Source organism: Vanderwaltozyma polyspora, genomic scaffold (assembly GCF_000150035.1).
Source record: "Vanderwaltozyma polyspora DSM 70294 KpolScaffold1059 genomic scaffold, whole genome shotgun sequence".
In the NCBI taxonomy this organism is placed as follows: domain Eukaryota; kingdom Fungi; phylum Ascomycota; class Saccharomycetes; order Saccharomycetales; family Saccharomycetaceae; genus Vanderwaltozyma; species Vanderwaltozyma polyspora.
Window position 1 is genome coordinate 75,744 of NW_001834645.1, and position 24,323 is coordinate 100,066.

Sequence of the window (24,323 nt, forward strand, 5' to 3'; positions counted from 1 at the left end):
TCCATCTTAAAGGTCCGTTGTTCATCTGGTTTATCAATTTACCAATATTATTCTGAATCTGTTGATGGCACCGATCGTGATCCTGTAATTCCAGTATTGACTACTGACACTACAATTGATGTTTTATTAAAATATGTTGATAAAATGAAGACGGGAACCGATGTTCATTTCCAAGCTGCTTTATTATATACTGACATCGATGGTAACAGAAAAGTCCGTTCTATTAACACTAATGGTGCGATATCTGGTAATATCCGTGAAGTTTTCAAGTTTATAGATCAAAATGTTGTGATGAGAGTAATGATCAAGGATATATTAAGTACTCTTGGTGATTGTGATTTCATTAAAGTTAGACAATCTATTGATGATAAGATGGTTGATATTCTAACACAATATCGTGCATTAGTTAGTGGTAATTCATCGTCGCAATTAGTTTTACCGGATTCATTGAAGACATTACCAACCTATATGTTAGCTTTCCAAAAGAGTGAACTAATGAAACCTAATGCCCAAAGCACCCGTGGTAATGATCGTGTGTATGATTTGTTCAAATATTCCACTTTTAACAGTGCTCAATTGTGTTATAAATTATATCCTCAAATTTTACCACAGCATGTTATGCTAGAAGATATCGATTTAACATTTTACGATGCTAATTACGAATTATTACAAATTAACCAAACTTCCATTGAGAATTTAACTGTTAAAGATACACACGCTGAAATAATCAATGGTGGATGCTATTTCATTTTCCAAGGTGATGCAATCTATCTATGGTTTAATGAAAACACAAATAAATTATTACTTCAAGATCTATTAGACGTTGACCCATCGTTGCCAATTGGTCAAATATCATTATTCACAAGGTCATTACCAGAAACTGGTACTGCTATCAATGTCAAAGCATCAAATATAATTAAAAACTGGTCTCAAATTTCAAATAAAAACTCATTGCCACTAATATTATTAAGACCAAACATCGACCAATATTACAGCAAAGTAATGGGATCAGTCTTATGTGAAGATTCATCAATGAATAAAATCGAAAGTTGTGATAATTATTTAGTTTCATTGTACCGTCGTATCCAGGAAAATTTAAAGAAGCAAAATTATGTCAAATATGAATCTTAGATCAATTCTAAAACTTGAATCATTTAACAGAAGGATAGAAATTTGTATAAATATATAAATATATTTATGTACACATACAAAAATAAATATACATAGAGAGATATGTTTATATTAAAATATTAAGTAATACCTGTATACTAAACTGAATATATAACCGCTGTCATTTCACTCTTTCCTAGAAGAGGGAACCTCTTCTCCTCTCCTCTCGTCTCCTCTCTTCTGGCCTCATCTGTCAAAGTTACCCTCCCTTCTATTAAAATTAACCCCATTCGTACAGCTTATCTCACTGGTCTCTCGTCAACCACCACACCGTACTTAACCTAATCCGGAAAGAAAGAAAGAGAGAAAGAAAGAGAAGAGAGGAGAAAGAAAAGACCCTTCCTCCTCCGGAAACACAAGGAGAAAAACAACAAAAGTTACCCAGCCGTATTTCCGAAATCAATTAATGGCGTTTTCTCATCTTTAAACGTTTTACCTAATCTGGAAATTGCAATTAATTGATTTCGAAAAATTGAAAAATGACAATTTCGAGGAAAAGTTGCAAAACTAAGCTGATTTTATCTTTTCAACTTGTTATCTCTAGCCTCTCTAGATTGAAAAATTAAGCTGTTTTAAGATAAAAATAAACTACTGGACAGGAAACAGCATCAAATTAGGAGTTATCTTTACTTTGTTGATTCTTCGCTTGGATTTTGTTTGTTTGAATCTCTATTTTAATTCTAGTTCTTGTTCTAGTTCTAATTCAAGTCTCAAGTTTTAATTTTAATTTGGCTCAGAATAGTTTGAGAAAGGGAAACAGCTGATAGACAGATTCTTGTTTTCATTATTATCAAATATAATTAATATAAATCTATCCATCCATAGAGATTTTTTTTGTACACTTTCTGGAACTTTGTTTTCGAAACTATTAAGGAGTTGTATTAAATTATACTTTGAATAACGAAAAGAGCCACTTTGTCGTCTCTTTTTTTTCACTTTATTTTTTTCATTTGATTAATCTTTGGGTCCTTTTACATTCAGGGTTCAACTTTACTGATAATATAATATTTCTTTTATTGTCAAGTTAGTTTATAAGTTTGGTTCAAGAAAGTAGAAGTTTTCTTCATATTGTTTTTTTTGCTTTTGTTTTGACCATTTTACCTAGTTTATATTTGTTGGCAGAAGGACGTGTCTGACTTTTAAAGATTTAATTTTAACTTTCACTTTCTATTTGATTTTTGGTTTGCCATCTCAATAGATAGACTGATAAATAGTTTTTGTTAATTTGAATTATATTGATTATCTCCTAGTTCGTTAGATAGAAAACGGGAACTAAAGGAAGAATTCAAATTAGATCGTGGTTGAAAAGAGAGAAAGAAACAGCTTATTTGAATCGAATTTCACTAATCGTTGTTAAAAACTATTTGTCATCAAACCTTATCCTTTTATTATTTGTTTTTTTTGATCATTCTGTTTTAGAAGTATATCGAGAAACAAAAGGATTTAGTGTGCAAACTACATTATTTTTTTTTCTTCGTTTGATTATTACGCTCACCTGTTATAATATACTGTTTTAATTTTTATTTTTTTGCATTATAAGTTTCTTATACAAATAGAACTTATTCTAGATCTTTCAAATATTAAAGTGATCACATATTATTATACACAAATTTTAATATTTTCAGTCGTATTCTCGTATACATAAAGACATTCAGATACTTTTTAACTATTTTCACACATTATGATAAGCAGAGGTAGCAGTCAGAGGAGTAGCAACAGTGGTAGTAGACCATTTTCTAGCACCAACCCATTTAGGGCTGCTGTTATAGATGCAAGTTTAGAACAATATAAGGATGACCGCCAGTTTATGGATTGGACAAAGGCTAATGGTGTCCAATCCCCTCCTTATATTAATAATGGAAGAAATGGAAGCTCAACTAGCTTTGTCGATTCTATCACTGACAATAATAATTCTGCTGGGGGAAGAATATATAACAGTGGTGATAGAACCCCTTCTCCTACGGAAAATAGACCTACTCATACAGGTACCAATCCATTCTTAGACGATGTTAGAAACGAAACTTCAAATAGAGACAATTCTCATAGTCAAAGACAAACAAGTCCACCAGTATACACAGACAATAAAAATTCTAGTAGAAAATACCCAACTTCTAGTGAAGAAAAGGAAAGACTAAGACAATCATACATGGAAAGTTCCGATTCACAAAGCAGGAATAACAACAATAATTCAGGAAGGGACGGTGAAAGAGAAAGAAGAGGTAATGCTCCACCACCTGCCTACGAAGATGTTGCAGCTGGTAAAAGCCGTTCTTCCTATCCAAAGGAGAAACATACTCATCGTAGTAGTAGTAGTGGTGAGAAAGAAGGTGGTGAACATAGACATCATCACAGTTCAAGACATTCATCCAAGAGCAAGAGGAAGAGTCAACTGATTATGCCAAAGAACGTTGATTCAATTGATAAATTAGATGTCACAGGTTTATTTGGTGGTTCCTTTCACCACGATGGTCCATTCGATGCAGTGACTCCTCATAGAAATAAAAATGTTAAAGCGGCCCCAGTGTTGGCTTTCCCTGCTGATGGTCCAAATAGTACTATCGGTGGTGCTACTTCGAGAACCTCTACATTAAATGAAGTTTTTGGTAGAGATCAATATGCAGACGAGAACGATTTGTATAGAACAAGAGTAGTCGACGATTCAAGTAGGAAGAAGGGCTATAGAAATACTATCTATATGGGTGCTGTAGGAAGTAGCACGAGTAGTACAAATACAATGGACGCTATCAAACAATATTCGAATAATGTTACCCAATTTGATGCCAAGGCTAAAACTGAATTAGTATCTGGTCCTACAACTGCAGGTTTAGGGTCAACAACATTTTTGGATGGTGCTCCTGCATCTGCCAATGCAATTAGAGAAGATATTAGAAATCACGCCCATAAGACTCGTTTGAATAACGGTATACAAAGAAAGAAATCATTATCACAAAGGCTAACTCTAGGTATGGCTAGTGGAAATGACCATAATGAAGGACCAAACTTAAGAAGAGGTAAATCCGATGGTGGTAATTATCGTAATATGGCACACAATTCTTTCAATGATGACGATGATGAGGACGATGATGTTTACATCGGTGGAAATGATAATTCTATCCGCTTTGATTCGAATGCTAAGAAGGAATCCACTGGTAATAAACTTTTAAGGAGAGTAAAAAGTTTAAAAGTTAATAGAAAATGAATCAATCAAGGTTCAACTATTTAATGTGTGTAATAAATTCATTGTAATGACAAGCAATAAAATTGGAAAAAATTATGTTAAGTGTTTAGGGTGATCACGAAGTGAATATAGAGCTTTTCTTAATTTTACTATCGAGGTACTCTCTAAATTATTATGTATTTACTATAAGACTTGTAACTATTAATAATTCAGTTTTTAAATGATAAAGATAAATTTATACATAGATAGAGTTCTAATTATTTACAGATATGTATTGGATATATCTACAAGTGAGATTATATGACGATGAGATATTCCTTGTAATATGCTTATTGTAGATCCACAGGGTTTAATTATGAATAGTAAGAATGATAGATGGGTTGATTTTGTAACAATCCCACTAATTAGAAATTTTAAATGTTTTTACCATATTTGGTAGCCTAGATTCGACTGTACTCCACTCTATTGATTCCCAGACGTTATCCAAGTATTGTTGTTTACCCAAAGCACCATAATCATGTAGCCAACATTTTGGAGAAGCATCAATTGCTAATAGTGGTACGTAAGTGACGTCATTTTGGTAAGAAGAAGCCTCTATGATATCTTCTAAATTTTCAGTTGAATTTTTCTTCTCTGGAACTTCGACACTAGTAGAGTTATCCTCTTCCAATTGTTTCTCTAATTGTTTTTTCAAGTCTACCATATGTCCCGATTTATTAGAATTAAATGGAGTCCCTGCATTGTAAGTATTTACCACAAACAACTGATCAAAAAATTGATCTTGATTTTGATCAGGAGTGGTATTAGTTCCCATTGGAGATCTATCTAATCTAGCTACTAACCAGGTAAAACCCTCACCTGAAATAGCTAAATTTGAAGATAACAATAGAGTTCTAAATTCTACTAGAGAACCGAAAGAAGATTGCAAAGCACCTTGCAACCTTTGATTACCAGTTTCCAAAGGTTCATTTGAATATTTCAAAGAGATATCCACCGGTGATTTATGTAAAGATTTGACCTTTTCTGGTGTTAAAGGCTTGTCTGAACCACGCAATGAACTGTTGACAAATTTTAAACTATATAGCATTGAGGCACAATTGACCAAATCACGTTTAGCGTAAGATTTGGATGATTCATTGATCATAGACTCGATAGATCTAGTTTCCGAAGAAGAAGAGACCAATTCATTCAATTTTTCAGTGTATAGTTCTACTCTATCGAACCAAGCATTTGATAAACCCTTTTCTGAATATAAACCGTTCAAACCCTTTTCCTTTTGCAAGTGATCAAAAGATGGTACTAAATATGATCTTCTAAACGGTGATTGCAGCGCATACTTCTGGTTAATATTACACAATCTAACAGTGTGTCTATTCAGAGATCTTGAAACCAAACCCATTCCTGTCTTTATTTAGTAAGTTTCTGTTAGAGGTCTATCTATAGTTAACAAAAGATGTTCTTTTCCCAAGAACAAAAACAACGACAATGGTGAGTTTAAATTGCAGACAGACTAGGACACTCCAGAACACCTAATTCCAGCAAGATTTAAAGTACTAATTGAGTGAAAGCCTTATATCTGCGAGTTCATTTAAAAGTCAATTCGATAGAGCAGTTCTGTTCTATGAACAGTTTTCATTTTGTTTAATTTTTCAATTTTTGGCAATATCAAGAAATATTGAAATCCACGTGATCCGGGTAACACAATTTGATGCCAAGTGTCGGCAGTTCGAATCCCGACTTATTCCAATGATTGTAAACGTTGGGCAACGGATTTTTAAAAGGCCACCCTTACCCACAGAGACAAAGAGAGGGTAGACTAGAGAGCCATACTATTATCTCCATTCTATTGTTAATTATAATTACGAAAAGAACTATTCTGTGCCTCTTGTTCCTCCTCTTTTCTCTCTTTTCTTTGCCCACTCCCCCTCCCCATTTTTCACCCACACTTCTCACCAAAGACGGCGCTACCATATTAGATACACTTCAGTCACCCACTGCGTGTTTTTCACTCTCCACCCAACAACAATTGATACCCTACCCTACCATAACCACCACACCATACTAGTCTTACTCTCGCAGACCTCGTGATCACATGTCCTTTTTTTAATTTTTCTGTTTGAATCATCATCAGCTTCCTTTCCCTCCACTTTCCCAACAAACAGTTATAATCTGATCAAGCAATCAATCATTATACTCAATGATATGATATGATAACACAACATTAACAACAACAATGATATTAAAACTAATACCAACAAGAAATATAGACAGTCATTCATATCGTGAGTTGGTCTAAATTCTCTTACAATCGTCTTCTCTTCTGAACTATAAAGAAATAACTTTAAAGAGGGGTTTAAAGACACCAAGATCTACTTATCAGAAACTAGCTGGGCCCAACTCCATCTGATCTGCCTCGTACTATATAAATATTTACTTTTATTCATATAGCTTATACCCACTTATATATATATAGACTAAGATTGAATTTAGTATCCAATTTTAAAGTCAAGTACACTTCAGAGTTATATTCAGTTTCGTATTTTGAGATTGACCAGCACTTCCCAGCATAGGAATTAACGACGACATTTTTTTTTTCATTATTTAGAAACTGGACCTTAAACGAACAAGAAAACCACCTTTTTTTTTTTAAAGTTTAAAGTTTAAAGCTTAAGGTTGATAAAGTACAGACATAGAAACGAATAAATAAGGCGATAGTAATCTAATCTACTATCTTTATAACTATACTTATTTAAAAGCTATATCCCAGCTTCCCCTCTCTCCCCCCAACCAAGACTACTGTGTATTCTCAATCAATTCAATTGAGAAATCAAGTTTTAAATCAAGAGTTAAAAGAACTCCTATAATAGAGAAGACTATTTTCTGTTTTCAACAAGATTTTTATAACGTTATACCAAATAACACCCCCCTCCCCAAAGTTACTACAAATATATATAATTAACAAGATACCATGTTGAAGTGGATTCATAGTGGTATTTCTTCCATCACTGGTATTGCTGAACCAGAATATGGCAAAGAATATATTAGTTCTGCTGTCGATAGAGTCAAGGACTCGAATATCCAGCCTTGCCATAACTTAGAACGTGAGGATTTGATTTGGATTTCTCCGGATCACACTAACGTGGAAACAGCAACTTTTTATTTCAACGATTTATATTCAGGTATTGTAGGCTTCGTGCAAATCATTCATTCGAATATTATAGGTTTACACAAGACTGGGCAATTTACTTGCAGAGTATTGATACTCATAATCCAGACAAATTGAATGTATGGACCTCGACAAAATTAGAGAATTTCAGAATTGAAGAAACAAACTTTTATGCTGACAACTTGTCAGTAGAATTAAATGATGAATGCAATCAATACCACATTGTTTCAAATGTGAATGAACATTCTATTGTAGATTTATATTTCACTAGAATTACAGAAGGTTGCAAAGTAGGAGAAGATCCAATGACTTATTTTGGGGATAATTTAGAAGAACCCTGGGGTAAAATGAGACATGTATTTTGGCCAAGAAATAAAGCGGTTGGTACAATCAAATTAAAGTACACTCGAGATAATGCTGTTGCACCACCAGATGACAATGTTGAAAGTGATCAACCAATTGAAGATGGAAAAACTGGAGAAAATAATGAAGATGAGGGAGACGATGTATCGGATGATGATGAGGAAGATGTTGTTGAGGACGAATTAGTTTTCACTAATAAAAAACCTGCATTGTCAATGTTTGTTATGGCATTTCAAGGTATGAAACCCCATCATGCTGCTAAATCTTGGAATTTTATAAATTTCCATTCAAAAGATTATTCTGTTATATTAATGGAGTTTATTACACCGAAATCCTATGGTCATACCAAAGTTTCGATTGGTATAGTAACTGATAAAGAAAAAATTCTGGCATTAACAATCGATAATGATTTTAAACATATAGATTCAGAGGTTGATGAAATAGGTTGGGAAGTTCCAAAATCTATTTCATGTACATTTAATGGTGTCAAATCTAATGTGACTGATGAACAAATTGCAAATAACGATATATCTGAAGATGATAAATTTACAGCTTCAATTGAAACTCCTTTAGACAACTTGATAGAAAGAATCGATGTTATGAGTGAAATTCCACAATTTGTCAAGAATATAGTATCAGGAGTTGCAGGTACTAAACCATATATATATCAATATGCTGACGATAAGAATTTTTGCTTTCATATTAATGATAAGAATGTTAAGGGACTCGGACTGACCGAGGTTGTATTTATTACCAGATCAGATGTTGTAAACCAGGAATCCTACGTAGAAGATTAATTTTATTTAGTGTATAGCAATAATATGAATCAAGATTACTCGCATAGATGACGGTGTTATTAAAACCAGATCACAATTCAAAGAATACTACTGACTGACAAATCTAGCAATATCTAAAATAGAAAAGTGAATATAGTTCCACTAAAAATAATATGTCAGGCGCACTTATGATTTTATAAAATATCACCACATCTGTAATCTGGGGATAATTTGAAGGATTGGAAACTCAAAATGACAATTTCTTTGTTTTAATATACCTGATTAGAATTTGAAAACAGTGAAATTTTTTTATTGATAATAGTATAAATAAGATACCATTCTATTTGTTCACTTCCAATGATATGCTTAGTAATTGCCAGCTTATAATTTTTCGATATTTTATTACATAGAATCATTAATGTGTGTGACTGGCTCCAGATTATTATCCAAAGAGGAAACCAGTATGTCAACAGTTTCAAGGAAATGCAATTCTAATTATAACAGACAATTTTAAAAATGAAACCATAGTATCATATGGCAGTTAATATGTTAAAATAATCTCATGGTATCCACCCTCTCCATGAATTAAAAGTTATACTATTGTTTTAATACAATTTTTACAAGAGGGCAAACCGTACTAGGCATTGCTTTCAACTTCGTCGTATTCATGAATGAATATCTATAATAATACAGTTATGGTTAATGTTAATACTGTTGGTATTTGATATTGAAATTTATTTTTACATTCACGGTGTTACAATTATTTCAGGAACAGTGCGGCAAGAGAGTGCAATTTATTGCAAACAAAAATGACAGTAGTAGACCTCTTGTTGAATTTCACTAATGAATTTAATTGACCAATTTGTTGAATTAAAAACAACAACAAACAGAGTTGCAACGGATAATCAATATAATTGGTACTACTACACCAAATTATCACAAGAACAGCACTTTTTCTAATGTAGTGAAAGCTGATTGCCAGTTTCGAAATCAAGTAACTTAAGTTATTCCTTGTCGTCCCAACTACAAATGCAACTAGTGCAAAATATATCAACAATGCAGCGAGGCATTTTGGTATCAATTTTTTTTACATTGCTAGTTGTACTTGTAGTTGCAATTGCAACTGGAACTGTGTATATTTATTATTGCTTTGTCAAATTGATCTAGTTCGAAGTACATCTTTCCTCACAATAAGGGCATCTCTTAGTCTCTCAGCCTACATATACGTTTTAAGATATACAACCAGATCGTGAAATGCAGAGAAAGAGTAACACATAGAAGAGATATGGGTTTCCTGCATTTACAACAAGTTTCTACACTTCGAATTCGTTTATTGTACTGCTATATACCTTACAACGTTGTATTATCTAATACTTATTAGATGTTGCTGCTTTTTTCGAACAGGAATGGTGCTATTTTATGAATAAAAAATACCTCAATATGATGAATTGAAGTGAGGTACATGAGATGAGACGGTCTTTCAATGGAGTGGAGGTAAACTAATAGTTTGATATTGTCATAATGATAGGATGATATTTGTTTGCAATGGGGTTGTTTATGTGTGGGGAAGGAGAATTAATGAAATTTTTTTTTTTTGAATCTGGCTTTACAACTGTGGAGGAGGTATTCTTCCGCTGTTCTAGGTATAATCACACAATATCTTGTTTGGTCACTACCATCAACATTATTTGCAACACTCGATTATTCCAATAACAGAGGATAGATATTAATGGAGACAAAGGAACATGTTTCTATGCAACCAGAAAAGACAACCAAATGAAATATGTTGCAACATTACGGATAAACTTCTTCTGTAACCATTGATACCTCCGTGTATTTCCGTAGATGGGTTGATTATGAATGATTCCATCTATGAGAACAATAGTTCGTTTGGTATTGCCAAAATATCTATAACTATTGATTTTTAGCCAATAGCAGAGTTCAAGTTTTCATAATACAAACCAGGTATTGTGGAGATATCTTACCATTGCCTGAATATTCACTTAAGAGTTAACTGTGGAATGAGGAGAATGAAAAGCTAAGTACGATATTGTATTGTATTGAATTGAATTGTATCGAATGGAATGGAATTGAATTTTATTTTTTGCTTTTTTGGCGTTTTCTATGATACTTTCGAAGGAATCGTCCTATTTTATTTCACATCTTCCTCTTAAGTCATACTGATATTCATTCATTCCAAACGCACATACAATTATTTCGGTTACCTCCATACAATTGACATGATTCGATATACTGAAACTATCGATGATTAGTTCTAAATTGGGTAAGATTTTGAATGCATCCTCAGATTTATCCAATACAATTACGTTTTCTATTAATATTTTATTCACTTAATTTTTTTTATTACTATTGGCAAAGTTACATCATTTGAGGTGGGACATTTCAATTTCTGAGGAAAAACCGTATACCGATGTTCGGAATAATTCTTAATAAGGATCTATATTACAATTATTCATGTCTGCCCATGTTTCATCCATAACCTTTACAGATCTGGTAATATCAATGTATCTGCAGAATTATGCTGGGAACAAATGGCGTTTCTTTTCTCTGGGCTTCATTAATAGGCAAGTTTCTACAACCTAGTTCGATGAAGTGTTGTATATGTTACGATTACTAAGGAAACATCGCAACTTGCAGGCCTTTCCATCCTTTAATATCACCAACACTTCCAGACTTTGTTAAAAAAAGAGTACATCTTTCTGTTACGTTTCTCTCTTTAGCAAGATATTCTATTACACTTGGTGAAATGTTATAGACAAAAAACTTCATGTGGCACCTCATGAATTATGTATGATACCCCAGATTAAACGATTTATGGTTCTCCACAGTTCCAACAAGAACCAGTAATCATGGGGCGGTAATAAAATGGTTTTATAATTGATTATTTTGGTCTGGCTATACAGTGACGACAGCATAGAATGAATTGATTGCCACACTCTTCTTTGCTCTAAGGTTTATACCAGTACGTTTTATTAAAACTGCAGAAATGGACACAGAAGAAATTTTCAATTGAATATATCCTTGATCGTTTTATTTCTTATTATTAAAATGCCAATATGAATCAATTTTTCATTCAATTTGGAAATGTATAAAAGGATGGAATAGTCCATGATAACACGTTCTATCTTTCCTCATTTCAATTATTAAATATAATTTAAATTTGAAATAATAAAATCAACAACAATAAAACAATTGTAACTCATTAAATAAGTCAATATGAGTTCTGCTGAAGATAGAGTCTCTTCCCATAGCTCAAGAGCGGTTGATGTTATGGAAGATAAGGAAGACAAAGATGCTTTCGAATTAACTAACCCAGATCAACAATACCATGAAATTGAAAACCCAAACTCGGGTTTTGCTGCCTATATGACTGTTTCTATTTGTTGTATTATGGTTGCCTTTGGTGGTTTCATTTTCGGTTGGGATACCGGTACCATTTCTGGTTTCGTCAACATGTCTGATTTCAAGGAAAGATTTGGTTCTATTAGTGGTGAAGGTAAGCCTTATTTATCTAAGGTTAGAACCGGTCTAGTCGTTTCCATTTTCAATATCGGTTGTGCTATCGGTGGTGTTACTTTAACCAAAGTCGGTGATGTTAAAGGTCGTAAAGCTGGTTTAACTACTGTCATTGGTACTTACATCGTTGGTATTATTATCCAAATTGCTTCCATCAACAAATGGTACCAATACTTTATTGGTAGAATTATTTCTGGTATGGGTGTCGGTGGTATTGCCGTCTTGTGTCCATTATTGATTTCCGAAGTCTCTCCAAAGCATTTAAGAGGTACTTTAGTTTCCATCTATCAATTGAATGTTACCGCTGGTATCTTCGTTGGTTACTGTACTAACTACGGTACTAAAACTTACACCAATTCTGTTCAATGGAGAGTTCCATTAGGTTTAGGTTTTGCCTGGGCTTTGTTTATGCTTGGTGGTTTGACTTTTGTCCCAGAATCTCCAAGATTTTTGCTGGAAAAGGAAAGAGAAGAAGAAGCTAGAGCTTCTTTAGCTAAGATCAATAAATTGCCAGGTGACCATCCATTTATTCAACAAGAAATTGAATTGATTACTGCCAGTGTTGAAGAATCAGCCATGGCTGGTGACGCTTCTTGGATGGAATTGATTAAGGGTAAACCAGCTATGTTGAGAAGAACTATGATGGGTATTATGTTGCATTCTTTGCAACAATTGACTGGTTGTAACTACTTTTTCTACTATGGTACTACTATTTTCCAAGCTGTTGGTTTAGAAGATGCTTTTGAAACTGCTATTGTCTTTGGTGTCGTTAACTTTGCCTCAACCTTCTTCGCTTTGTATACTGTTGATCACTTTGGTCGTCGTGGTTGTTTACTATGGGGTTGTGTCGGTATGGTTTGTTGTTACGTTGTCTACGCTTCTGTCGGTGTTACAAGATTATGGCCAGATGGTTATGATAACCGTGACTTCAACACTTCTAAGGGTGCCGGTAACTGTATGATTGTTTTTGCTTGTTTCTTCATCTTCAGTTTTGCTACTACCTGGGCTCCAGTTCCATTCGTTATCATTGCTGAATCTTATCCATTAAGAGTTAAGGCCAAGGCCATGTCTGTTGCTATTGGTGCTAACTGGATCTGGGGTTTCTTGATTTCTTTCTTTACTCCATTCATTACCGAAGCTATTAACTTCTACTACGGTTACGTCTTTATGGGCTGTATGGTCTTTGCATTCTTCTACGTTTACTTCTTTGTTCCAGAAACTCAAGGTTTAACTTTGGAAGAAGTTAATGACATGTACGCTGACGGTGTCGTCCCATGGCGTTCATCTGAATGGGTTCCATTAAGCAAAAGAGGTCAAGATTATAACCCAGATGCTCTTGTTGAGGATACCACAAAGGCTCCATTCTTCAAGAAATTTATGTCCAAGAAATAGATTAATGACTCGCTAATAATTTTATGACAGATGAACAGGGTTTAATACTAAACCGTGTATCATTGCAATATTTTTTATAAAGTTAGAACAATGGACATAATAAAAATTGTAATTACTAATTTTTGTCCTTGTGATGACAACGTTATGATGTATTTTTACAAATACTTGATTTATAGTTATATTTATATACTTATATATCAAAACTCCTTATATCTAATACTAATACTAATTTTTATTTATTAATATTTTATTAATTCACTTTAGAAACTACGGTTAATGCGTGAAACCATTTCTTTTTTAGTTTAGATCTCTCCCCCCCTCACAAAATGTATGACGTGGTGAGGAAAATTTAAACCCAGTTTATTAAACGAATATCCTGGAATATTGTAATAAAACTTATACAGATATATAGCGTATTAAACATCCATCTTGAAAATATTCCTTATGTGAAACGGTGATGACACTAAATTTATACGATCTACAAGGAGAAGCCGATATAGCTAAGCTCAAAAGACACATTTAGAAGAATAGAAGTTTGTCCAATACAGAGACAATAAAAAATATTAAATTAGTTCTACCGAATACTTTTCATCCTCTAGTAAAATCAATATTTACTTACCTGTCATTAGGATATATAAGATATGAGTCATCTCAGAACTGACCAAGGTTTCTTCATTCGTTCTCTTTCGAAGCAACCATTATTAAATGAGTCAACACTAATATGACCCACGAGACAAGAAACAAATTCCTAAAAGGTACAATCGCATAGATTCCCTAAAAAAACATCCTCTAACCTTACCTAATTCATATTCAAGATTAATGCTCCCAAGTGTCATTTACGTTTATAACTTTAACATATATTATGCGTCACATGTGTATAATCCATACCATTCTACGGGAAATTATGCACACAACAAGTTACAATTTCAACTTAAATAAACAGTCATTAATAATGAGTAATTGACAGGATCAACCTTCCTCCATCGAGTCATTAAAAATCTAACTGAATATTCATGTAATAATTGCAAATGAGCGAGTTCTTATTGCCAGAGGAGAGACAGCCTGTCGATTCTATTCGATTCAACTTCAATTAGACTTCAATTAGGTACAACATACGTCATTATTTCTATATTTTAACATATATATATATATCGTATCACATGATCTCATCGATTTCGAATTGAAGTGAAAAATTTTGAGCTCATCTCTTGAAACTGGTTCGAACAATCTGAAAGCATCTAACTATCATCAAGACAATGTAAAAACTATTTTTATATATATAAAGGTTTCCAAACCATCTTAGATCTGTAGATTAATTGATATTAGAGCATTTATAGGTTTCAATTAAGTTTGTCTTTGTCTTTTGCTAAATTCTTTCTAATTGCTGGGGGTTTTAATAGTAATTTAATTTTTTTTGTAAAATTAAAAGGTAAAAAATTTTTCAGTTTATGTTAAAGAGAGTTTCTTATACTCTTATTAATTATTGTCGTTGTTTTAACATCTATAAGAAACCGTCATCACTTGCTGTTGCTGGATCAAGATTGTTTAGCTCTTCTAGGAATCAATTTAATCATACGATGAGTGCTAATAGTATTATGGATCAATTATCAAAACTATCCATTAAAGAACCAATGGTAATGGAAGATTCCTTCCCAAACGTCAATGTTGTCGATTTAATGAGAAATTACATTACTCAAGAATTGAGTAAGATTTCTGGTGTCGACGAAAAATTGATCTTTCCTGCTTTAGAATGGACTAATACTATGGAAAGAGGTGATTTGTTAATCCCTATTCCAAGATTAAGAATCAAAGGTGCTAATCCTAAGGATTTAGCTGAAGAATGGTCTTCAAAGTTCCCTTGTGGTGATTTCTTGGAAAAAGTTGAAGCTAATGGTCCATTCATTCAATTTTTCTTCAAGCCTGATTTCTTATTCAGAGTTGTCGTACCAGACATTTTAACTAGAAAGGAAGAATATGGTTCTTGCAAATTGGTTGAAAACAAGAGAGTTATTCTTGAATTCTCCTCTCCAAACATCGCCAAACCTTTCCATGCCGGTCATTTGAGATCAACTATCATCGGTGGTTTCATCGCTAACTTATATGAAAAATTAGGTTGGGAAGTTATTAGAATGAACTATCTAGGTGACTGGGGTAAGCAATTTGGTTTGCTAGCTGTTGGTTTCGAAAGATACGGTAGTGAAGATGCTCTAGCTAAGGACCCAATTCACCATTTGTTCGAAGTTTACGTTAAAATCAACAAAGATATCGAAGAAGAAGGTGACAGTTTACCATTAGAAGAATCCACTAATGGTAAGGCTCGTGAATATTTCAAGAGAATGGAAGACGGTGATGAAGAAGCTTTGAAGATCTGGAAAAGATTCCGTGAATTATCTATTGAAAAGTATATCGATACCTATGCCCGTTTGAATATTAAATACGATGTTTACTCTGGTGAATCTCAAGTTTCAAAAGATTCTATGAACAAAGCTATTGAAATTTTCAACGAAAAGGGTTTAACCCATGAAGATAAAGGTGCCGTCTTGATTGATTTAACAAAATTCAACAAGAAATTGGGTAAGACTATCGTCCAAAAATCCGATGGTACTACTTTGTACTTGACCAGAGATGTCGGTGCTGCTATGGACCGTTACGAAAAATATAAATTCGACAAGATGATCTATGTTATCGCTTCTCAACAAGATTTGCATACTGCTCAATTTTTCGAAATCTTAAAACAAATGGGTTTCGATTGGGCTGACAGATTACAACATATTAACTTCGGTATGGTTCAAGGTATGTCCACTAGAAAGGGTACTGTTGTTTTCCTAGATAACATTTTAGAAGAAACTAAAGAAAAGATGCATGATGTCATGAAGAAGAATGAAGCTAAGTACGCTCAAATTGAAAAGCCAGAAGAAGTTGCTGATTTGGTTGGTATTTCCGCTGTTATGATCCAAGATATGCAATCTAAGCGTATCAACAACTATGAATTCAAATGGGAAAGAATGTTATCCTTTGAAGGTGACACTGGTCCATACTTGCAATACGCTCACTCTAGATTGAGATCCGTCGAAAGAAACGCTTCTGAAATCACTCCAGATAAATTGCTGGATGCTGACTTCTCTCTATTGGAGGAACCAGCTGCTATTTTATTGATCAGATTATTGGCTCAATACCCAGATGTCTTGAGAAACTCTATCAAGACACATGAACCAGCTACTGTTGTTACTTACTTATTTAAGTTGACTCACCAAGTCTCTTCATGTTACGATGTCCTATGGGTTGCTGGTCAAACTGAAGAATTGGCTACTGCACGTTTGGCATTGTATGCTGCTGCCAGACAAGTCTTATATAATGGTATGTGCTTGTTGGGTTTGACTCCAGTTGAAAGAATGTAAAATAAATAAATAAAGAAATAAAACTTTGTATTGTATAATTCATCATAAAAAATCTTAAAATTTTTGTAACGATTTTCAGATATCAGAGCCGAACAATATTTATCGATCCACAATAGCTTTTGCCTCAATGGAGAGTGTTTACCCAGTTATACTGATGAATAATATATCTAATTGCACTAGAGTGTGTAGAGAACGATTAAAATGTAAGTGCTGTAATGTAAATTGTTGCAATGTGTGTCACTTGTTTAACAAAATATAACTTATCCTATTATCTCAAATTACCACTCTATATAGACTATAACTAAGTTAATTATTCTACCATAAACATTGTTTCTTAATATAATCTCCCTTGTGGCTCACCTCTTTTATTGTGACACTAATTATCTTCATTTGCTATCCGATCTGTTGCTGCTCCCTTACATAATATCTTGATATTAAGTTTCTTATAATCCAGACCTCTCTGATTTGTATTGTTTGGCTAGCTTTTGGTAAGTTTCAATTACTATTTAGTTGTATATTTATTTTGGGATACGTTAGAATAAAGGCATTTCTGCGTTAATCCAGTATAATCTTAATCTAGAGATCTGTAAGATAAAGTAAATATGCTGTTAATTACTAGTATTGTTAATTGATCTTTTTACGTAAAGTCAAGATACTAAATAATATAAAATAATATGCAATGATCTCTTTGAATAGCAATGTTGATAATATGAAACAACGTTGTTGTAACAACACATATCTCATCACTATCACGGCTCGTACGAACTGACCTCAAACAATACACTCCAAAATCCTTGCAACAATTTCAAAAAAATTTCAACAATTAACAAGCGCAAGTGGTTTAGTGGTAAAATCCAACGTTGCCATCGTTGGGCCCCCGGTTCGATTCCGGGCTTGCGCAGTTTCTTTTTTTGCCAAAAAATTAATAAATCAATCTTACCGTTTTGATATGCCTCATCCACTATCATAGGAACAAATTAACAAAGTTAAGAGGAATGCAATATTCTTTTTAACTGTTTAATTGTTTTTGGTTCTGATGCTATGTCATTAGTTCAATGTTGGCATCGATCCTGCATCAGGTTGAATAGGTATTGTTTTATTTTAATTGGCTATATAAGCTTAATTACCGGTCTATCTCAAAAGTGGTTTTGAATAGCTCTCTGCTTCAGGTACCATCTAATCAGTTTTATTTCCATCAAGATATCACTTGAATGAATAGGCCCAGATCATTTGTTTTATATCGATTTGTATTAGGATTATCTACACCTTCTAACTTGGAATTTTTAACAGAATAATCATTCATTTGCCCATCTAAATACATCCATCATGATCCATGCAGTATTGATATTTAATAAGAAATGTCAACCAAGATTAATTAAATTTTATACTCCTGTTGATTTGCCAAAGCAAAAATTATTATTGGAACAAGTTTATGATTTGATATCTCAACGTAATAGCGATTTACAATGCTCATTTTTGGTAACTCCTCCTTCTCTATTGTTGAATCAGGATGATGATAATTCAGATGAAGGTATTCAAATTATTTACAAGAACTATGCAACATTGTATTTTACCTTTATTGTAGATGATCAAGAATCCGAATTAGCTATATTAGATTTGATACAAACTTTTGTTGAATCTTTGGATAGATGTTTCACAGAGGTTAGTGAATTGGATTTAATTTTCAACTGGCAAACATTAGAGAGTGTTTTGGAAGAAATTATTCAGGGCGGTATGGTTATCGAAACTAATGTAAATAAGATTGTAAGTTGTGTTGATGAATTAAATAGAGTATCAGAGTCATCTGAATCCACAGGGAGCATGTTTGCCAACTCAGCTATCGGAAATGCTTTCCAAGCCTTTACACAAAGAGGTTTTTCTGGTTGGGCTTCAGGACAATAGAGGCCTTGGCATCAATTCAATTTCAAATTATATCTCAACATAATAGAGTTTGCATCTGTGGTCAAATGATACAATTCCGTTAGTTACATATTGCTTATTACAATATATGTGAAAAAACAGAAAACTTCCACGAAATCTAACGACAAGACATTTGCCAAAATAGGATGGGTGAAAATGTCTTAATGAGATAGGTATACCCGCAAGATATACTTATCTAATCGATATAGTCTGTTTATAAATCTTTAATGTATTTAAATACTGATGTAATTATACGAAATCCTTTATTATATCTATAAAATGCAATTAATTATAAAAGAAAATATTTCAAATTTTTTCATTTACTCTTTTATTATCATTAATGTTGTTATCATGCAAATTGTTCTTTAAACTTATCCATGCAAGATGCTTGTACTTTTTCTATACTCCCTTTCAATTGTTCCTTGGAAATACCGAAATCAATTGAGATATTGGATAAAATGCTCTCTTCAAGTTGTAGGATAGAATATTCTCTTGAGTTCCCGTTTTCTTTGATTAAATCATCGGTTAATGATGCTTCGATATTATTCCTTACTTGAATGTATTTTTGCTGTAATTCTTCAGTATATGGTATTGTTATTTCCCGGTCTGATAATGTTCCTTCAATATTTAAGGGAAGTAACTTGTAAAGCTGTCTTCTTGCTATTCGTAGATCTATACCCAAAGATGGATCATCATCAACAGGGTAGCTTTGTGTTGGAAGAAATTTCTTCTCTACCCAATCTAGGTAATGTATACTGTCTTTTGAATCCCAGTTGAAAACATCTCGATTCTTATCATCACGCATAATATTTGATATGTTTCTTTCATTAGTTACAGCACTTTTTTCAAAAGCCTCTATTTTCTTTAAGTAACCATTTATCCATTCGATTGAACATTTTTCTCCTAAGTTGGCGAACAAAATCCATCTCAAAGTTAGCAGAAAATACGATATTGTTCGAATCTCTGCAGATTGATGAAATTTTTTATATTCTTTTGAATTATCTTCAGTTAGAACCATATATTCCATAGAATCAATCTCTCCTATTAGCTGTACAGTTATCAAGTAAAATTCTGGAGGCAGGGAATTTTCGATTACCAATTTTAACAGCAATTGCGGATACATGAACTTAGAATTAAAATGAGCACTAAATTTAATAGTATTACACAAATTCGCCACTTTTTGATACACTTTTCCATCCGATGGCGGCGATCCACCATCAAAGATACCAATATAATAATTTGGTAACTTCTCTCTCCATACTTTTGGAAGTAGCATACTACTTTTAAAATATGGTAAATTTGAAGAACAAATCCAGTTTAGATAATCACACATGAAGATTGGTAATCCACAATGTACAGTAGCAATATACAATATCGCCAAAGTACTGGTCATATGTAAACCTAACGGCTTCCTTGACTTCTTGCTATATCTATATCTATTAACTTTATCCCTTTCATCATCACTGAAAGTGTGATCATTACCTTCATCATTTTCGCTGATATATAGAACGTACTTCACCCATATTATCTTTACTACTTTTTTGAAATATTCTGGGAATCCCTTTTCCTGAATTAGCCACTTACATTGCCTTCTAAGAATATATTGAAATGCTTTTAGAAATAATAAGTTTGCTTCATAACCATAAATTTTTTTATCCTTTTCTATCTTTTGAGATGCCATCATCTGAGAAGCGTTGAAGCTTGATTGAAAATTACCAGTAGCATTTGTAGTAAGATTTAACCTCCTCGTAATAGCACCTCCACCTACATCATCATCATCATTGTACTCAACATCACCTTCCATAACATGCCCATATTGGCATGTTCGTCTACCATCTATAATACGCCACAATCTCGACGGACAATTATCTGTCCCACAAATGGGACCTCTGATAAAAGTAGACATATACCAGGACCCCCAATATTAACAGGATGCTACCACTGACTCCACTTTATATCAAAGAATCAAAACAACCCAGATATCTCATCTCATTTCACTCTTAGCCGTTATATACATTTTTAAATATTCCATATTGAAATTTTTGATCTGAAGCATTAAAGACAGGGTAATGCCTATCCAGTAGATTAAACCGATGATATGATATTAACGACACACAATCGAAACAAGTAAAGGAAGAAGTTAAAGAGGTTTTGATATTTATCAGCTCAATCGAATAATGATTAATATATTATAGTTGGGCTTATATTATTATTTTCTAATTTGAAAACTATCTATTAGCAGTAGAGACATCAAATCAAGCAGCACATCCATCGAATCTGTTAGTGTTGAATGTACTTGTTGGTTGCAATTATAATGAGAGAGCTATCTATCCGGTAATGGAACTAAGCATTTCTAATACTATATATTTCCAACTTTTTTTTGGCCCAATTTTATCTGGACTCTTTGAAATATCATGTATTCCAACCAACAAACATGGACTGATTCCAAGCGTTCGGAATTTAAACTTGTGAAGTAACAAATGGAATGAAACATTTAAATTTTAGCCCCTTTTTTCCCCAAAAAATTTGAATTCTCTAATGAACTTATTTGATTCACATATATATAAGTCACCACATTTAATGGATCTTTGAAGAAGTTCTTTTTATTCCTTTGGGCCATCTAAAGTAGAAGCCAACAAAGAATATTAAACAACTCAAAACATTATTTAAACCTCCTATCATATGGCCTGTAATTTCTTCAAAATTGAATATCCTCCATATTACAGGAAAATAAAATATAATATAATAAAATTTTATTGTTGGAGGTATTTTCCTAACTTTAAATAAAAAATTTATATAAAAAACATCAGTTAAATTCAGCTTTAATTGAAAGACGAGAAAATATTTTTTTGGCCAAAGAATTTTATGAAAGTAGGAGGTGTTCTTTTATTTTATTTTATTTTTTTTTCAGTCAAGCGTGAGATTCAAGCACCACATCTTAGTATAAAATATACATGCACTTCGAATAAATAATGAAAATAATGACAATAAATTATTATTAAATTATATTACTGTTGGGCTTTATCTTTATATATATATATATATATATATATATATATATATAGGGCTTGGAATATATGTGAAGACATTATCCCTCTTTTACCTTTGAACTATGCAGTAATATTTTGTTCTCAGGCGCCAGATAAGAATACAAAACTTTCCTATAATAATCAATGTTGTAATCTTGATATGTTGGGCTCTGTAAGGATTACTGAATATCAAATGTAATCATGTATTTAGCAGTGACCACAAATCATGTCTAGGGTTACCAATATTAGCCATTATTTGATCACCAATTTTAAAAATAGGAAACAGAAGAGCTTTACGAACAGTTATTATACAAGTGTTAATCAAATTTCCGTATAAAATATTTAGGTTCATTTCATGGTGTTCTGACCTAGCATTTTTTCCAAATAAAAAAAGAAAAAAACTCTCACCTTTTAATATCATAATTATAGATCAAAGGAACGAAGTGAATTTTCAAGACGGGAAAATAAATTTGTAGCAGAAGTTTGTTAATTCTGGAAATTTCATCACTGTTTATACAACACATGTTGGAGAGAAATATGTCCCTTTCAACAAATAACACGGGCGTGTGGTCTAGTGGTATGATTCTCGCTTTGGGCGAATTCCGAGTTACACTTGGGATACAAATCATTCAAATATGCGAGAGGCCCTGGGTTCAATTCCCAGCTCGCCCCAATTTGTTTTTTAAATATTTTTTTCAGCTTATTACAATGACAGAAGTTATTAGTACTGAAAGAAGTAGGATTAACATAGAATATTTAATGTCTAGAGAATGACCTGAAATAGTGTAATTTATTGATATATAATATAATTTTTTTTGTTCTGACCTAGAAGGTTCCAGAATGTTCCTTATTTGTATTATTTCGAGACTACTTCGAGGTTACTTCATACGAACCTTGAAGGTGAAGAAATATGTGTCACTACAAGAATGTTGTTACATGCTATTAACATTGATATTTAAAGAGATCATTGTATATTATTGTATATTATTGTATATTATTTAGTATCTTACTTTGTACATAAAAGAATATAGAACTTTATTATTATTAACAAGTATATTTACTTTAACCTACAGATCTCCACCCTTAAGATCCTATAGAATAAACGCTTACCAGCCTTCATTCTAACGTATACCAAATTCAATATATGTAGAGAATCAGAGGGTTGTGGATTCTTTACAGAATCATTAATAGTAGTTGATTGTTTAGTTGTTTGCAAGGACATTTTTAATTAGATGATATTGATCCGGTGTATTAAAGTATAAAATATACACATGGGAATATAGTACATATGATAAGTGTCAATTAAGATCTTATCAGTCTTTATATACAATGTTTAGATATTATTCACACGTCAGAAGTAAATACTTTCGTATTAGAAACATTTCTTTATCCCTTATTAATAATGATGTTTCATATAATTCTTCACCCTTATTAATATTGAATTAATGAGTATGACTTTACGTCATCTCATAATTTCTGACACACCTCCTTAAAGACATGTTTTTACGATCTTTTTAACTGATCATCAACATCTTCTCTTTGTCCTTGAATTTTGATTCTTCTAGTTCAGTTATATGAAGAATGTCTTCAGGATTTAATTTATTCTCTAAACATTCAATTATTTTCTTAAATTGAATCGTTGTCACCGGTTTGGTTAAAATGTCAGCAACGTTAGTTACACCAGGTATCTTTTCTATAGCAATAATATTCTCTCGAACTTGTTCTGATAACTTTGCTAGTTTTAGATCTATAAACTTATCTCTTTTCTTGGATCTGTAATCTTTGTTTAAAAATTGTATACTAGGCTTGGAATCAGTAAATATATTAATGTCAATGTTATTTGATATTTTTAGTTTCTCTAAAACTTTCTTCAATAATTTACCTTCCTTGATCTTGTCTACTCGGTTTTCTCTTAGTTGAGATGGTACCTCATAGACTTCGTCGAGTATCTTTTCTAATTCTACCTCTTGTTGACCACTTTCGTTATTTTCATGTGTAAACTCCACCTCCTGTGACGAAGGTTCATCTTCTTCAGTTTCATCTGTTCCTGATAGGTCGGTGGATAGGTCAGTGGTGGTAACGTCACTGTCAATAGTTATGTTGTAATCCCGTTCATCGCTAAGTGATTCCATATCTATGTCGCCATCATAACCGGCAATGCCGTGTTCCTTATGGTGATGGGTAATTTGAACTTTCAAAAACTGAAACTACCGGTGGTTACTATCTTTCCCGACCCCGGAAAAAAAATAATAACCCCCGAAACTCGGGATTTTTGCTAGGGCTAGGCTCTCCAACCTTGGAATCCGGCTTAACTTTTTGGGACCCTTAAAAAGCTTTTTGCCATAGGTTTAAGAGATTATTATCAAGGTTTCGTTTCCAAAAATCATTTGAGAG

General features: G+C 32.7%; 8 protein-coding genes, 2 non-coding genes and 1 further gene across 10 annotated transcripts in view, besides 2 other annotated features; 8 read left to right on the plus strand and 3 right to left on the minus strand.

Moving 5' to 3' along the window:
* The window catches only part of Kpol_1059p34 (uncharacterized protein), a gene marked incomplete at both ends in the record, with an annotated part of 2,734 nt that extends 1,603 nt beyond the window's left edge, over positions 1 to 1,131 (plus strand). Inside the window, one exon of the mRNA XM_001644153.1 lies at positions 1 to 1,131. Within this exon, the coding sequence (XP_001644203.1) occupies positions 1 to 1,131 (1,131 nt within the window).
* A 1,720-nt stretch (positions 1,132 to 2,851) lies between these two features.
* Kpol_1059p36 (Pal1 family protein) lies at positions 2,852 to 4,369 on the plus strand (the record flags this gene model as incomplete). Its single annotated transcript, XM_001644154.1, has 1 exon — positions 2,852 to 4,369. One exon carries the CDS (start codon positions 2,852 to 2,854, stop codon positions 4,367 to 4,369), a length of 1,518 nt encoding a protein of 505 aa, XP_001644204.1.
* Positions 4,370 to 4,748: 379 nt separating this feature from the next.
* Positions 4,749 to 5,747, minus strand: MRP1 (mitochondrial 37S ribosomal protein mS43; the record flags this gene model as incomplete). Its single annotated transcript, XM_001644155.1, has 1 exon — positions 4,749 to 5,747. The coding sequence occupies one exon, from the start codon at positions 5,745 to 5,747 to the stop codon at positions 4,749 to 4,751; it is 999 nt and encodes a 332-aa protein (XP_001644205.1).
* Positions 5,748 to 7,316: 1,569 nt separating this feature from the next.
* Positions 7,317 to 7,628: a sequence feature (similar to hypothetical protein; correction of possible frameshift sequencing error~similar to Saccharomyces cerevisiae SVF1 (YDR346C)).
* On the plus strand, positions 7,317 to 8,674 carry Kpol_1059p38 (the record flags this gene model as incomplete).
* Positions 7,631 to 8,674: a sequence feature (similar to hypothetical protein; correction of possible frameshift sequencing error~similar to Saccharomyces cerevisiae SVF1 (YDR346C)).
* A 3,216-nt stretch (positions 8,675 to 11,890) lies between these two features.
* Kpol_1059p39 (sugar porter family MFS transporter) lies at positions 11,891 to 13,582 on the plus strand (the record flags this gene model as incomplete). Its single annotated transcript, XM_001644156.1, has 1 exon — positions 11,891 to 13,582. One exon carries the CDS (start codon positions 11,891 to 11,893, stop codon positions 13,580 to 13,582), a length of 1,692 nt encoding a protein of 563 aa, XP_001644206.1.
* Positions 13,583 to 15,030: 1,448 nt separating this feature from the next.
* On the plus strand, positions 15,031 to 16,980 carry Kpol_1059p40 (arginine--tRNA ligase; the record flags this gene model as incomplete). Its single annotated transcript, XM_001644157.1, has 1 exon — positions 15,031 to 16,980. The coding sequence occupies one exon, from the start codon at positions 15,031 to 15,033 to the stop codon at positions 16,978 to 16,980; it is 1,950 nt and encodes a 649-aa protein (XP_001644207.1).
* An 830-nt stretch (positions 16,981 to 17,810) lies between these two features.
* Kpol_1059trna4 lies at positions 17,811 to 17,881 on the plus strand. The gene has a single exon. It is a non-coding gene; the product is annotated as a tRNA-Gly (tRNA).
* A 425-nt stretch (positions 17,882 to 18,306) lies between these two features.
* On the plus strand, positions 18,307 to 18,882 carry APS3 (Aps3p; the record flags this gene model as incomplete). The annotated part of the gene is made up of 1 exon (XM_001644158.1): positions 18,307 to 18,882. The coding sequence occupies one exon, from the start codon at positions 18,307 to 18,309 to the stop codon at positions 18,880 to 18,882; it is 576 nt and encodes a 191-aa protein (XP_001644208.1).
* Positions 18,883 to 19,249: 367 nt separating this feature from the next.
* Positions 19,250 to 20,806, minus strand: RRN7 (Rrn7p; the record flags this gene model as incomplete). The annotated part of the gene is made up of 1 exon (XM_001644159.1): positions 19,250 to 20,806. One exon carries the CDS (start codon positions 20,804 to 20,806, stop codon positions 19,250 to 19,252), a length of 1,557 nt encoding a protein of 518 aa, XP_001644209.1.
* A 1,683-nt stretch (positions 20,807 to 22,489) lies between these two features.
* Positions 22,490 to 22,601, plus strand: Kpol_1059trna5. The gene is made up of 2 exons: positions 22,490 to 22,526; positions 22,565 to 22,601. It is a non-coding gene; the product is annotated as a tRNA-Pro (tRNA).
* An 842-nt stretch (positions 22,602 to 23,443) lies between these two features.
* Positions 23,444 to 24,061, minus strand: Kpol_1059p43 (Tkp4 protein; the record flags this gene model as incomplete). The annotated part of the gene is made up of 1 exon (XM_001644160.1): positions 23,444 to 24,061. The coding sequence occupies one exon, from the start codon at positions 24,059 to 24,061 to the stop codon at positions 23,444 to 23,446; it is 618 nt and encodes a 205-aa protein (XP_001644210.1).
* Between the last annotated feature and the right edge of the window lie 262 nt (positions 24,062 to 24,323).